Below are 16,049 nucleotides of genomic sequence, written 5' to 3'. Positions count from 1 at the left end.
CCAGTGTGCAGGGTGGAGTTTTTGTATGGCGTTATATGACAGTGTATATAGCAGCGGCCACAGTGATAAATCCTGTGACAAAAACCTCCTTCCACTGAGGAGGAAATGCTGAGTATGGCGCTGATACAGAAAATAAGTCAGTGGGTGAGACTGCTCTCTCCTGCCTGTACGTGTCCAACAAAACTCTTCTTAGTAAAAGCTAAGATCTTTAAAGACTGACTGATTTACACAGAGGGCTGTGACAGGACAACACAAGCTTCCTTAACACACAGAGTTTAAACAAAGTATTAAAAAACAGCAATTATTAGGTTTCAAAGAGTAAAATGAAAATGAGCATTTTATAGTTTTCTTTAAAAAAAAAAAAAAAAAGATAAAAATAGCACGTACTGACCACGCAACACATCAGGCAAAGGATTTTGTAAGGGTATGTTCCACTGTGTATGCATGGGGTAGCGGCCACAGTGATATGTGCTAATACAAAAACCTGAGCTGAACTGACGCACAAAGTCATCGTGCCTCACGAAGAAGAGAAGCTCAGACAATTTCCCAAAATCACTAGACTCTGAAGAAAGGTGATATTCAATGGACTGTAGTGGAGGGGTGAATTGCATTTTGTGTATTTGTTGCTCTGAGAAGACTGGGAAATCATCAGGCATTAGCCTGAATATATTAGCAAAGATAATATATTTCACATACTAAAAAAGACAGATGTGTGGCTACTTGCAGTTAATTTGATTCCAAGTTATTTTAAGTATGTTTTAAATGTGAGCTAATGGTCACAAACGCATATAAAAATCACTACAATTAGAATTAATTAGTGTGTTTAGTTATAGCCAGTGTGCAGGGTGGAGTATTTGTACGGAGTTATATCACAGTGTACTATAACAACCACAGTGATAAATCCTCTGACAAAAACCTCCTTCCACTGAGAAGGAAATGCTGTGTATGGTGCTGATACAGAAAACGAGTCAGTGGGTGAGACTGCTCTCTCCTGCCTGTATGAGTCCAACAAAACTCTTCTCAGTAAAAGCTAAGATCTTTAAAGACTGACTGATTTACTCAAAGGGCCGTGTTAGGACATCACAAGCTTCCTTAACACACACAATTTTTATGGATTTGTCACCCTGAACAGTCTGGGAAATCATAACACATTAGCCTGAATATATTAGCAAAGATAACATATTTCACATACTAAAAAAAGACAGATTTTTGACCACTTGCAGTTCGTTTAAATTTCAGTGTTTTAAATGTGAGCTAATAGACACAGTCACAAATTGTGGTTAAACTAATATGAAAATCACTACAGTTAAAGGAAGAGCATTTATGTTTTGTTATAGCCGTGTGCAGTTTTTGTATGGATTTATATCACAGTGCAGCATATGGCAACCACGGTGATAAATCCTCTGACAAAAACCTCCTTCCACTGAGAAGGAAATGCTGTGTATGGTGCTGATACAGAAAACGAGTCAGTGGGTGAGACTGCTTTCTCCTGCCTGTATGAGTCCAACAAAACTCTTCTTAAGAAAGCAAAGATGTTAAAAGATAAACAATAATGTGTTCTTGCACAAAGGGTGGTGTTAGGACATCACGGGGTCAAAACTGATACAGTTTCCATGTCACACACAAACAGCAAGCATTAAGTTCCAAGGGTAAAATTAAAAATAAAAAGGGAGCAATAGTGGAGGGTTCTTTCAGGATTTCATATTTTAATTGTAAAAATGTTGTGAAATATCATAAATACCTCTACTGAGATCAAAAAGTACAAACCACCGACCACGCACCATGTCAAGCAAAGGTTTTTCTATGAGCATGTGGCACTGTGGATGGAGTAGCAGCCACAGTGATATATGGTAATAGAAAAACCTGTATTGAACTGAATGGAGCACAGAGTCACTGTGGCTTAAGAAAAAGAGAAGGTCGGGTTATTTCCTCAAATCTCCAGACTCTGAAGGAAGATGACAGTCAAAGGTATAGTGGGAAGGTAAACTGCATTTATCTGGAATTAGTTTTTTTTTTTTCAGTTTTACCGTGAACATCACAAAAAAGCTTGGCCTTTTTCTCAAGCTTTGTAGAAGCAAAGATAATAAATCCTGATCCACTGAGAAAAACACTAACATTTGATTTTAGTGAGAGCTACTGGTCACAAATTAAGGATCTATTACATAAACATACTTCTATACCGAGGCATATACAGTGTTAAACTAAAGCTGGCAACCCCTTTGTGTTCGGCCACCCAAACTTTGGATGACAAGCCTGAAACTATACTGGGTAGGACATACGTATCATCCTGTCAGAGCCTCTGGATCTTGTTTAATGCTACAGTAGTTTTGCTTTTGCCATTTGTGGTTTTACTGCACATATATCAACAGTATTTATATTTGTTTGTTTTATTGTGTCATTATCACAATTTGAAGCCATTTTCAGGAGCGCGTACAACAAGAACACATTTTGAAAATAGTAAGAGAAGTGAGAAGTAAGAAATTCTGCACTGCTTATTCTTGTCACGGGATTAAATCTTAACATAACTTGTTAAACAAAGGCGAGACTTTCAGCTGCCTGTAGGTGTCCAATAAAAGTCCCCTGAGGAAAATCAAAGATGTTTAAAGGTACACTACATAGGGTTGTCGGTTACTGTTTGTGAACAAGCTCGCCAGAGAAAGTGAGAGTAAAAGCCAACCCCAGAAGCACTCTCGTTTGGCTTTTCACCTTGCTATATTTGTTTTTTGCGCGCTGTTTCTCTTGGACACCTGCTGCTTTCGGTCTGACACCTGGTCGCTACCTTTTTATGAAGCACTAACCTCACCTGAGCGCTATGGGGGTACACGCCATGCACGTCCCAAACACAGAAAATCAGAAGGGAATAAGAAAATACAGGCAGAAGGCAAGGTCTCTGCAGAAAAATACACCGCCACACATTTCTCAAGGGTCATAATTGATGTTTAAGAGGGATTGCTTCTGTGTGAGTCCTGCAAAGTATATTTTAAACATTGGCAATAAAATGTGATCTTGCAGAAAGGGTTGGGTTAAGACATCATTAGCTTACAAGTAATATTTTTCATTCCTTAATTCGCAGAAAATAATGTACATTTTCTCAAAACTTAAACTTAAAAATAAAATTGAGTAAAAGTGATTTTTTTTTCAATTTCATTTCCTGATTTTAACATTTTACTGTAAAAAGGTACTGAATGTAGTCAATTCTGAGAAGAAAGAGTACAAAATACTGACCACGCAACATATCAGGCAAAGGTTTTTGTATGAGCATGTGCCAATGTGTACCCGGGGGCTGGCCACAGTGATATGTGGTAATACAAAAACCTGTCCTGAGCTGAACTGAGGCCCAGAGTCACTAATATTTACAAAACCAGGCCATTTCCTAAATGTATTAGACACTAAAGAAGGTGATATACAATGGAATAGTGGAAGGGTTTTGTTTGTTTTCCATTTAATCTTGAAAACTGAAGAAAAGCTCTTTTTTGTCACACAGAGATAACATATTTCACACACTGGAAAACAATATGAATTTTTTTTTCACTCACATTAGGTGGATGTAATATGTTCAGGGTTTTACTGTAGAGAGTACTTCACAACATTTCATCCTTTATCTGTCAGATTAACATTCAGTTTTTAACAGCCTAGACCAAAGTGGTTGTCAGACCTTTGTCGTCTCTGAAGCTTAAAGGCTAAACATCACCAATGTGTGAGAACTGTGGTGTTTACAAACAGAAAAAAATATGTTTTATAAGGTACCATTAAAAATAAAATGTAAAGAAAAACTAGAATGCTGTTTTATGATTCCCTCTGCTCAGTACACGCAGTACATAATACTAGCAATGCACCATATTAGGCAAAGGTTTTTGTATAAGCATGTAGCACTGTGAGGAGCTAGCCACAGTGATATATGGTAATACAAAAACCTGTCTTTTACTAAACTGAAGCAAAAAGTCACTGTGCCTTTCGAAAAAGTTCCTTAAGTCACTAGATTCTAAAAAAAGGTAATATTCAATGGACAAGTGGAAGGACATATTGAATTAATGTGGAATGTTGTTTTTTTTTTTCATTAACTATTTACTTCCCATTACTTTAAATGTACTCCTATACTTACAAACATAGTTTTAAAGTCAAATACAGTTCCAGACTTAATCAGACATACTGCAGGAAACAAATGAAAATGTGTGTACATGTTGGACTTGTGGTTATTAACATCCTTATTGGTTGATATTTATGTAACACAGAGGAAACTATCTTTGCCACAACAGGTGCTTCCGCATCCAGTTAACAAACGGAAACTTTAGACTGAGAGCCAAAGGCTCAGACAGCAGCACTGGTAACACATGATAATATATTACACAAAGTCAGGCTGGAGAACCTGCATTTTTTAGTTTTCAACAGAAAGATGATAATACATAAAATTAAATTCTAACTGAAAACACGTCTTTTCTTTTGTTTTTACACCACAGCTTAATCTGAACCAGTAGCCTGCATATCAGTATTAGTATTAGTATTAGTTAGTTAATAGTATGAGGGATATAAGGCTGTGTTCACACTGCAGGTAAATCAGATTCTATAAGACAGACTGTCCACACGGACACCACCCTGCCACCAACCCATGGCATTTTGCATGATTTCAGGGCCATGTAAACATTCAAATAAGACCATGAATTGAGTAAAAGCCTACTACCAGCTAGCAGCTCTGTGAGGCTGTATTTAGGCACAGCTGTGCTTTGAGCTAAACACCTGGGTCAGCATGCTAACATGCTCATAATGTCAATACTAACACGTTAATGTTTAGCAGCAGCTGCGGCGTAAGGTAGTTACAACAGGTCCTAGTGCACGCTAATCATGAGGGGCCCTACGGCACAATAGTTACTAATTATGCGCCTAAAGTTACCATATAATCGTATCATCACATGATCAAATAGAGACTTGACAGTGGACAATACCAACATACATATTACCCAAAAATCATCATATATGACAAAAAATACCAACGGAAATAAGGAAGCTTTCATTTAATTGTATAGTTTTTATAGTTTATTCATAGTTTCTGGGGAGTAGGCTTTATTTTATAACATATTTTATTGTATATTGCTACTCACTACACTACAAAAAAGGAATAGATAAACGTAAAGGAGATAGGTTTGTCTTTTCAAGCTTTTCTTTGAACACAGGCGTATTTCTAAGATACTGATCTAAATAACTCACAAGGGCCTGTTTTCTGCCTAACAGATAGTTGGAGGGCCCACTCTCTCTATGGACCCCCTCACCCCATGGGCCCCAGCAACCGCCCTGCCTGCACTGTCTATGTTTACGCCCCTGTTTAGCAGGTAATGGGTACGTTTGTAAATCCAATTTGACGCTCTACAGTAAAATGAAAGCGCTGTTGTTCGAAGTAACAGAGAACTCTTCTTCTTCATGATTTAATGAATGATTAAGTTAAGACAATCCATCAAATAATTGTTGAGATATTTAAGCCTGGACCAAAGCGATGGACTGCAGACAGTCTCATATGGAGCCATGGTGCTAGCACGGCTAAAAATGTCATACGAACATCTCTTGTGGTAAATAATCATGAAGTTAATATTTAACTAAAGCTCTGACTTTTCCTCAACAGTTGGAAAACCAATGTAGGGATGGACAACATAGGATTTTATCATGGGTCGCAATATAAAACACTCACAATAAGTCGATCATGATGAGTTTCCATTAGCAGGACAATTGTAAAATATGACGTCCAGAAGTATCCAGTGAGTTTGGGCTCAACATTAACTTTGCCTGGAGCAAGCAAACTCGTTTTTTGGGAAAAATGGAATGCCTTGTGCAGATGCCTGATTGTGCAAGTTAAAAATGAATGTGATGGCTAATATAACATAATCTGCAAATAAACTGTGCACTGTTTGAGTTTTAAACAGTTTTAAGCATTTTTTGACGCAACAAACATCTTAAAGAGAAAACTGATGTTTTTTGGTCAAACCATCCTCGTTTATCTGTTTATAATGTCAGCAGTGTCAGACAGGAGCTCAGCTGTAGAGGCTGGTTATAGTTATTAACTTCCTTTTACAAGCAAGATTATGAGCCTACAGCCACAGTAGCAGCTCTGTGAATACGTACCATGGCGCTGCTGTGTCACAATGACAATGTTAGTACGCTGCTGTTTTACATGTATATTGCTGTGTTCACCATCTTAGTTACAATGTCAGCATGCTATAGGGCTGTCACTTTTTTTTATTCAAAATGCGATCATTCGTTGGAGAAAAGTTCATTTTAAAACTGTAATGGCCTGTTTGAATTCGAAATGTACAGTCTGTGAGTAAAACAGACCATTTATTTACAGTCTATTAGCGCAATAGACAGTTTCTAATCATGCATAGATCCAGTTCATCATAACACCTCTAATTATTATAGCACAAATACAATGATCTCTAGGGCTGCCCCCTGACTAAGAACTTTCCTGCAATCTTTGCAAAATTATCACATCTCAGTTTAGTTATGACGAGTAAAGGTGTGTGTCTTTAAAATTTGTATTTTCTTTTGTTCTAGATCAATTTCCAACCTTCAAGGCAGCCAGACATAAGTTAAAGCCTGTACACTATAAAGGTAGATGTGCAGACTTGAATTAAACACATAAGCTAAGTTTCATAGTTGCATACTGCACATTAAAACTAGTGGTGGGAATCAACTCACAATACAATACTATAACAATATGTTGCCCACAATGACGAAGGTATTGCAATACTGCAAATCTTTGACACTCAATAGTCCATACCCATTGGTAGCTTTGTCACCTTCTGCCTATTGCAATCCTCAATGCCTATGTGCAGTTTCACATAGACTGACCACGTCAGTGAGTAGAAAAATGTGGGACAGACAGAATGACTGACTGACAGAATAACACGCTGACAGTTTCCGTGATTATGTACAGCATATCATAACATGACTTAGCCATACCAAAAAAAAAAAAAAAAAAAAACATTGGGCCACAGGGGGAGCCACAGTGATCGGTCGCATTTTAGCCATTTTTAAGCATTTTTCTGTTGTTATAGTGCCACCCAGTTGCCAATTAGAGTTAAATTTCTCCAGTCACCTTGAGGCGTCCTGTTCTACATATCTACCAAGTTTAGTAAAAATCCATATGGCGGTTAGGCCAAGATAATAAATTAGCTCTGTAGCGCCCCCATTTTGTTTGATGGGGTCAATAATGGAGGGGTCCCTTCAGATTATGTGTGGTCATATGCCTACAAAGTTGCGTGGCGTGGTGATCGGTGAAACCCTTGAGATGTAATACACCTTTATGTGATGAGCCACGCCCTCCGCAATATTCATTGCCTTATAGAAGCTCAGTTTTAGTAAGTTTTCCAACTTTTGCCAAGAGGGAACTTTAGATATTGGTCCCTAGATTATGTTCAACCAGTTTCATGCAGATCGGTCAAACTTCCTAGGAAGAGATCGATTTTAAGTGTTTTTCAAAAAATTCAAAATGGCAGAAAATCTATATAACCGGAAGTTATGGGTTCTTGGGGCAAATTTGTTCCTCATGAGGAGAGGCATCTCTGTGCAAAGCTTCATGTCTCTACAACATACGGGGCATGAGATATGCCCATTCAAAGTTTGCAATTTCAATTGGTTGCTATAGCGCCCCCCTTTGGCCAACTGATGTAATATAGCTACATTCGCATCCTCCCATGACCCTCTACCACTGTGCCAAATTTCACATGGATTGACAAAGTCAGTGAGGAGGAAAACGTGGAACAGACACACAGACACACCCACAGATAGAGTTTTCATCATTATATAGTAAAGATGTATTTATTCACTGCATTATGGTGTCAGGTTCACAGAATTTGGCAACTGAGATGAAACAATGCACAAAGACATGCATATAGTCTTAGCTAAGTACTTCTTTGATGGCCACTTTATTAGGTACACCTTGCTCGCACCTGTTGGACCCCTTTTGCCTTCAGAACTGCCTTAATTCTTCATGGCATAGATTCAACAAGGTGCTGCAAACATTCCTCAGAGATTCTGGTCCATATTGACATGATCACATAGGAAAAAGCAAGCACTCTCAAAATAAATACACTTGTAAGGTGCACGGCCAAAACAGTGAAAAAGAGAAAAACGCCAGCGCTCTCAAATGTCATTTGAGAGAGCTGTCAGTTGGTACTAAGGGGCCCAAAGTGTGCCAAGAAAATATCCCCCACACCATTACACCACCACCAGCAGCCTGAACCGTTGATACAAGGCAGGATGGACCCATGCTTTCATGTTGTTGACACCAAATTCTGACCCTACCATCTGAATGTGGCAGCAGAAATCCAGACTCATCAGACCAGGCAACATTTTTCCAAACTTCTATTGTCCAGTTTAGGTGAGCCTGTGTGAACTGTAGCCTCAGTTTCCTGTTGTTAGCGGACAGGAGTGGCACCTGGTGTGGTCTTCTGCTGCTGTAGCCCATCTGCTTCAAGGTTTGACGTGTTGTTGGTTCAGAGATGGTCTTCTGCAGACCTTGGTTGTAATGAGAGGTTATTTCTTTCTATCATCTTGAACCAGTCCGGCCATTCTCCTCTGACCTCTGGCATCAACAAGGCATTTTCACCCAGAGAACTGCTGCTCACTGGATATTTTCTCTTTTTGGGACCATCCTCTGTAAACCCTAGAGATGGTTGTGTGTGAAAATCCCAGTAGATCAGCAGTTTCTGAAATACTCAGACCAGTCCGTCTGGCACCAACAACCATGCCATGTTCAGAGTCACTTAATTCACCTTTCCATTCTGGTGCTTGGTTTGAACTTCAGCAGGTCGTCTTGACCATGTCTACATGCATTAAATGCATTAAGGTGCTGCCATGTGATTGGCTTATGAGCTATTTGCGTTAACGAGCCATCGAACAGGTGTCCCTAATAAAGTGTGTCCAAGTGTAAAAAATAAACCCAGCAATAAACTTAGTAACACTGGTAGCCATCAGGGATACAAAAGGAAGCTTTCATTAATATATAGGCTGACTTATATTTGTGGTGGTGTTAGCCGTTTTCTCCACAACGAGATCAGGATGATGAAGAATCAGGTGACTATGTTTGTTGTGTTGCCTGTGAACTAAACTTGTAAGACAGCTATTGCATATTGTGTGGTCTTCATCAATTTTGTTTGTCCCATCTGTTGTTAAAGGCGAAACCTGAATTGGTGCAGGGAATCTGTTTAGAGCAACTGCAGGTTTAAAAAAAAATATATAAATACTTGGCGACAGTGTATTAATATCACAAGAGGAAGTAATATGATATATTCCTGTAATGACATTTTGTCCCATCTCCAATTAAAATGGACTAAAACATTGGATACCTCCAGGGTGGACAATACAGCTGATTGAAGTTGGTATGATAATTCAAGTGAAGCGTAACAGAGCTCTACATCACTAAGTTATATCAAACTTAATAGTAATGTGGCTGAATCAAGGTCATGCTGCAGGAACTGGAGCTGACACGAGGGTCTGATAAAGGGGAAGTGTTCACCAACCGTTGACAAACAGACCTCATTTTATGTAACCCAGACCACAGGAAATGAATATCTCAAGGGAAGTGGTTAATAAATATTACAGTGGGAATTGCTTAATCAGTGAAACGTGTCCTTTTCTTGCTTTAAACAACATTTTTGGTATTTGTATTAGAAGCAGATTGTAATTTGTCACTGTGACAGCTACTTTGACTACTGGGGGAAAGGAACACAAGTCACAGTGACTTCTGGTGAGTAATAATCAAACGTATTTCGAGTGAAAAAAATTCAACATTTTTCTGTTTTTTTATTTAAAATTGTGTTGATTTCAACTGCACTTAAAGTGGGATCTAGTCTGCTGCAAAAACAAGAGCTCAGGCTAAATGTTAGAGGTAATCAGTGGTTTACTGGAGAAGTACATTCATTTATTAGATGTTAGACGCTGCAAGATATTTTTGTACTAAAGCACAATTGAAATCTATCACTGTGACTACTACTTTGACTACTGGGGAAAAGGAACAACCGTGACCGTCACATCAGGTAAAAAATAGCTTTATTTGTCTTCATATTGAAAGTGTAGTATTTATACTTTTTAATAGAACATATTTAGACCTTGGTGGCATCAACGGCATCTTTAAGGTGCTTGTTTTTGTATGTTGGATGTATTGACATATGACACTGTGACGGTGCTTTTGACTACTGGGGGAAAGGCACGACTGTCACAGTCACATCTGGTAAGCCACTTTTATTTTTCTTTCTCTGTTGTTTACGTTTTGATTTAAACACAGAATTGGTATTTTTTGAGAGATCAAGTTGTGACACCTTGCAGTTCTTTCCTTTCTGGGATACTGTATGTTAAATGTGTCGTAATTGGTGGACTCGATCCAAATTTCGGTTGTGAAAATCAGGTTTTGTTCCATTTTCTGAATCCTTATTTCCAAAAACCAAGGTTAATATGTTGTAGGGTAGATTGCCAGAAAATAACCGACTATGGACAGTGTAGATATTAGGGAACAGGTTTTTGTATGCAGTGGTTGGTAATTTGTTGAACTGTGACTACGCTTTTGACTACTGGGGAAAAGGCACCACGGTCACCGTCACCTCAGGTATGTAATCTTAATATTTCTGATTAGAGAAGGAATTTTGTAATCCCATTACTACAATATTTATTAAAAGCTTCATGTCGTCACAACTGTTGGCCGGTAATAAGAAAGCCAACGGTGTTCTGTAGCCTGACGATGAATTTGTGAAAAGCTTCAAACTATTAAGTTCAGTTGGAACTTAGGTCCGTTGACGGGGACATATTTTATTTTGATTTTATCTGGTGCCGATACCAAATTGTATGACATGAAGTAATGGGATATTACGGTAATGAGTTTTGTGAGAAGTGTGAATTGGCTCTCTTAACTGTGACAACTGGGCTTTCGACTACTGGGAAAAGGCACCATGGTAACAGTGTCATCAGGGTAGATTTGTACTGTTTAAAATCTACAGCAGGATATTTTTCATTTTTTAAATTTTATGTTTAAGTTGATTTCTCAAAGCGTCAAGTCTTACTTTAAAACTAAAGCGTTTTACTGTATGTACTGTGGAAAGTCAAACAGCAGTGTTCTCAGTAACAGTGTCATCAGGGTAGATTTGTACTGTTTAAAATCTACAGCAGGATATTTTTCATTTTTAAAATTTCATGTTTAAATTAATTTCTAAACGTGTCAAGTCTCACTTCAAAAGTAAAACATTTTAATACAGTATGTACTGTGAAAAGTCAAACAGCAATATTCTCAGTAGGACACACTGGTGTATTTTATGGCTAGTGTATTCTGGGTTATTTAAGTGTATTGTATAAGTTAGTGGGATCAATTAAATATCAAGGCAGACTTTTGAGCGTGCCATTAGGTGTAGCCTTTTGATACTAACAGCTAAGTAGATTCAGCACTGTGCTACTACACTGCTTTTGACTACTGGGAAAGGGAACAATGGTAACTGTTTCATCAGGTAAGAATTCTCTTTAATCTCGTACACAACTGCTGAATTTGGCATAAAGTAGTAATTTTTGCAACAATAAGACGTCAACTCATTTAATGGATGGTAACCGACTTTATAGCGTCATCACTTCAATTTAAAAAATGACTTGTGATTACTGTCAAAGTTGTGTATTTAAAATTATTTACTGATTTGTATGTTCACTAACAAAAATGACTCATACTATTATTGAGTGAGGTGAACAAATAACAGCATTAAATAACTGAAATAGGGAAAGTCTCTGTATGGAGGACAAATGATAAAAGTTATCACCTTCAATGTGCTTTTTACACTGCTGATCTACCCAACTGTCTTCTCAGTTTTAACTCATGCTTGGTTCAAGAAAACTCTGTTATGTTGTTTTTAATTTTGGTAGTTTAATTACACGTATGTTTTTACTTTCTCAGCCACTCCAAATGCACCAACTGTGTTTCCTCTGATGCAATGTGGTTCTGGGACTGGAAACACGGTCACTCTTGGTTGCCTTGCCACCGGCTTCACACCCTCCTCACTGACCTACTCATGGAGCATAGTAAATGGGGCTGCCTTGACAGACTTCATTCAGTACCCTCCAGTACTGAAAGACAACCTTTATACTGGAATAAGTCAAGTCCAAGTGAGCAAACAGGACTGGGACGCCCCGAAATCCTTCAGATGTGATGTGACACATACAGCGGGAAATCAACATGTTATTATCACAAAGCCAAGTAAGCCCTATGCTAAGTCTTAAAAATGTCTTTTTTAATTGTTGGTTTGAAATCTAGTAGTGTTGCATGTTGGAAATGTTGACATATTTTATAATTGTGCAACAGTTTAAAGGGTTTTTAATTCAGTTTCTTAATGATACAATTTTGTAATAATAACTAATTAATAATGTCATACTAAATTAAGGTAGAGTACAGTATTAAACAGAATATCTTCAGCCAGAGAAAGTTTGACATTTTACAATGCAGTAAACAAAGTGCTACAAGGCTACTCATGATAAGGATAAAATATTAAGTTCTTTTCAAGATAATTTGGTGATCTATGTCAAATAACAAAGTTAATTTAGAAGATAAAAAAACCTTTTGTTGTCATAATAATTTAACAATAATCACATTTGTACAGCAAAACCTGTGCCATAAATGCAGCTTTAAATGCTTTCAGAAAAACCTAAAGGTAGACAAAAAAGGACAGGGACAACACAATAATCATCATCATAATCATTTAGTTATTATCAATAATGCATTTATAAATGTTATTGATGTAGGATGAAAAGTTCATTGCTTTTCATTTACTTGATCATTTACTTGATTTTGTAGGTTTTCCTGAGACATGTTATTTAGAGGCAGACTTTACCAATTTAGCCCGAGCTGCTTATGTTCAAAATTGTGACGGGATTTTCAAAAAAAACAAACAATACTTAACCATTATAGAGACAAATATGCTTCAACATTTAAAAGGAACATGAACACAGAGAAGAGCATAAAACTAAAATACAACTGTTATCAAATTAAATTTGTGTGAAATCTCCTTAAATGTTTTTAATGTTAGAATCTGTAAGCAAACCAAACAGTGAGGTGGAATGAGAAGGCTGAAGCTCAGCTGCTGACTCAGTCGATTTTATTCCTGGCTAATTTACTGTATGTCTTCTGCACCTGTCCGAGAATAGATTATTGGTATGTGTTCTGCTACTTTCAATCTATCTGCTTAATCATGGTTCCTCCTAACGTCTGCCTCCACTTTCACTGCATGTTGATGACTAACATTCACTCTCTGTTCGCTTGCCCAAGCAGTCAATGTATATGCAGAAGCGAGCATTAAAGCTCTGCTGTTAAATTATCTAATTTTCTTACCATGAAAATCTTTTCTTTTTGACTCTTTCTGCACAATTTAGTAAAAAGCCACAAATTATGTCAATTAGAGGAGTGGAATCACTATGTGCATACGTGTGTGCAATTTGCATAACATACAGTAGTTCAGTGAAGTCATAAACTCAGTTATATTGTAAATCTATAGTAAATCTAGATTACATGAGCATTGTAGCACATTGTTCACCTTTGCTTCTGCATATATATACATAAATGATTCCTTGCTTCTGCATACTGTACATATATTTGTGTATATGTTTGTTTTTCAGAGGATTTATATCAGTTGCCAACTCTCAAAGTAATGACCTCCTCCTCTGGTGAGGGCACCGAGACTACCCTCTCCTGCTTTGCCAAAGATTTTTCACCAAAAGATTTTGAGTTCAAATGGCTGAAAAATGAAGTAAAAATCACCACTGGAATAACCAACATCAAAACACCTTTTGATGAAAAAAAGACAGAGAATGGAACACTGTACAGTGCAGCAAGTTTTCTGACAGTGCCATCAACTGAGTGGGCTGACACCAATACGTTTACATGTGAGTTTACGGGGAAAGGTGAACAAGGCCCAACGTATGTGAATTCATCTGCGACCAAAATTCCTGTTAATGGACCCAGTGAGTAAATTGCTACTTTTTTTTTGAAATATGTTTGTAAATATAATTTCAATTCTTGTAATTTTGCAGCCATTTTTGTTCAATAATTGTTTAATAATTCCTCATTTAACAGATTCAGGATGCGTGGAAGCAGATGTGGAAGTAACCATCATAGAACCAACAATGGAGGACTTTGTTTTATACGGAAAGGGAGATGTAAAATGTCAAGTCAAGATAAACAAACCATCTGTCCATAAGATTTTCTGGGAGACCCATGATGGAAAAGACATACCTGATGCTGTTCCAGTGAAGCCCCCTGCAGGACATAAAGATACATACGTCGCTTTACTTCCCATCACATTTGAAGAATGGAGACAGGGGGAAAAGTTCATCTGCATTGTTGAACATGAAAACTGGCTAGAGCCACGTAAGGAAATCTACAAAAGGACGACTGGTAAGAAGAATAATCAACAATTGTGCACTAAAAGCCTGTGTTTAATTCCTCTTGTCATGCCATCAAACATGTTAAGGAGTTTAAGTTCTAAGTGTATTTTGTAGCAGAGATATTGTACAGTACTGTGGGAACTTTTATCTGTGGCAGGAGCCCTAATTGTTCTCTCATGTTGCAGGAGGACCGCCTCAGCGTCCTTCAGTTTTTATGCTACCTCCAGTAGAACATATTAAAACAGAAACCGTGACCCTGACTTGCTATGTGAAAGACTTCTTCCTCGGGAAGTTTATGTGTCTTGGCTTGTCGATGACGAGGAAGCAGGCTCAAAATACAAGTTCCATACCACAACGCCTGTAGAAAATGATGGATCATATTCTGCCTATGGCCAGTTAACCCTCACCCTCCAGCAGTGGAAAAATGATGACACTGTGTTCAGCTGTGCAGTTCACCATGAATCTGTGGTCAACACAACTAGAGCTATTGTCAGGTCCATCGGGCACAGAACATATGAAAAACCAACATGGTCAACCTCAACATGAACATCCCTGAAACGCAAGGCCCAGTAGATGTTATTCTGTGTCGCTGTGTCTTCTGCTGTTTGTTGTTTAATGTTTGTTGCTTGTGATATGACACTGTGTTTGTCTTTTAATGCAGATTCAAAATCAAAATAAAAAAAAGCACTTTCTAACTCTGTTGATGTATGTCGCATGCTGTTCACGTCTTTATTTAATCAAGCTACATGTTTATTGTGTGTGGTGTCTCAGTGCTATCCTAATGCAACACAAATTAGGTGTAGCTGTCACTATGTGCTAACAACATCATACTGCATTCACTAAAAATCACACCACCACTACCCCACTAACTTCAGGCACCAATTTCATTATATAAATCCTACTTGTTCATTGTTATTTGTAGACAGAGCATTAACACTGTTTGTGTGACTCGTCTGTGTGTATGTGTGTTTCCTCTACTGGGTCTTGCACCCCCAACGACAGACAGATGATTCTCTCAAGTCTCACTCGGGCTGTGTGGTCTCTTAGTCAAATGATAACTGATTCACAAGCCAAGTCATGCATGCCACACCAATGGTGGGGTCTTTCAAAAGCAATTCAGGATCATTGTAGGACAACTTTGATCAACATAATCAACATTTTTAGAGGGACGTGCAAACTTATCAGGCCTCGCCGTACAACAATAATAATGTAGTAACTGATTAACGAGGCATACGTCAGCAGGACTGTTCTTCTCCTTTGTGGTTTTCTATTTTATACTTAGACTGACTGACTGACTCATTCACTAATTAGATCCACTCCAGCCTGCGAGGTTATAAAACGTATTACCCTGCTACAAGAAATTAATAGAGTTAGGTCACTGTCTCGTGAGCTACTGTGCAAAGCTGGGTTTGTTCCAAGTATTAACTGAATGATTGCTGTACACTAGAATTATGGAATGTGGAGGTCGACCAAAGCAACAGCGACACAGAGACAGATAAAGACAACATGGTAACCACAGCCATCACCTTCATCCTCCTCTTCCTTATCACTCTGCTGTTCACCATCGGAACCACTGCTTTCAAGGTAATAATGAGTTTATATCTTAAAGTTATGCAAAGACACCTGAGTAAGCAGTTTCATGTATTCTAACAACACAG

General features: G+C 38.0%; 3 protein-coding genes across 3 annotated transcripts in view; all 3 read left to right on the top strand.

Annotated features, from left to right (window-relative positions):
- Positions 1-15,045, top strand: part of LOC125878736 (immunoglobulin mu heavy chain-like) — a 135,060-nt gene extending 120,015 nt beyond the window's left edge. The window contains 8 exon segments of the mRNA XM_049560110.1: positions 3,274-3,288; positions 9,977-10,022; positions 11,912-12,211; positions 13,624-13,968; positions 14,081-14,401; positions 14,577-14,669; positions 14,672-14,905; positions 14,908-15,045. Coding sequence (XP_049416067.1) covers positions 3,274-3,288; positions 9,977-10,022; positions 11,912-12,211; positions 13,624-13,968; positions 14,081-14,401; positions 14,577-14,669; positions 14,672-14,905; positions 14,908-15,023 — 1,470 coding nt within the window. The 3' untranslated portion in view covers positions 15,024-15,045.
- ighd (immunoglobulin heavy constant delta) overlaps positions 1-16,049 on the top strand; it is a 185,184-nt gene that overhangs the window by 40,538 nt on the left and 128,597 nt on the right.
- The window catches only part of LOC125878734 (uncharacterized), a 231,193-nt gene that overhangs the window by 117,775 nt on the left and 97,369 nt on the right, over positions 1-16,049 (top strand). The gene's annotated exons all lie outside the window — the stretch shown is intronic.

The sequence above is a fragment of the Epinephelus fuscoguttatus genome, linkage group LG19 (genome assembly GCF_011397635.1).
Source record: "Epinephelus fuscoguttatus linkage group LG19, E.fuscoguttatus.final_Chr_v1".
NCBI classification, from domain to species: domain Eukaryota; kingdom Metazoa; phylum Chordata; class Actinopteri; order Perciformes; family Serranidae; genus Epinephelus; species Epinephelus fuscoguttatus.
Note: the sequence above shows the minus strand (reverse complement) of the source record. Positions and strands in the feature narration are given on the sequence as shown.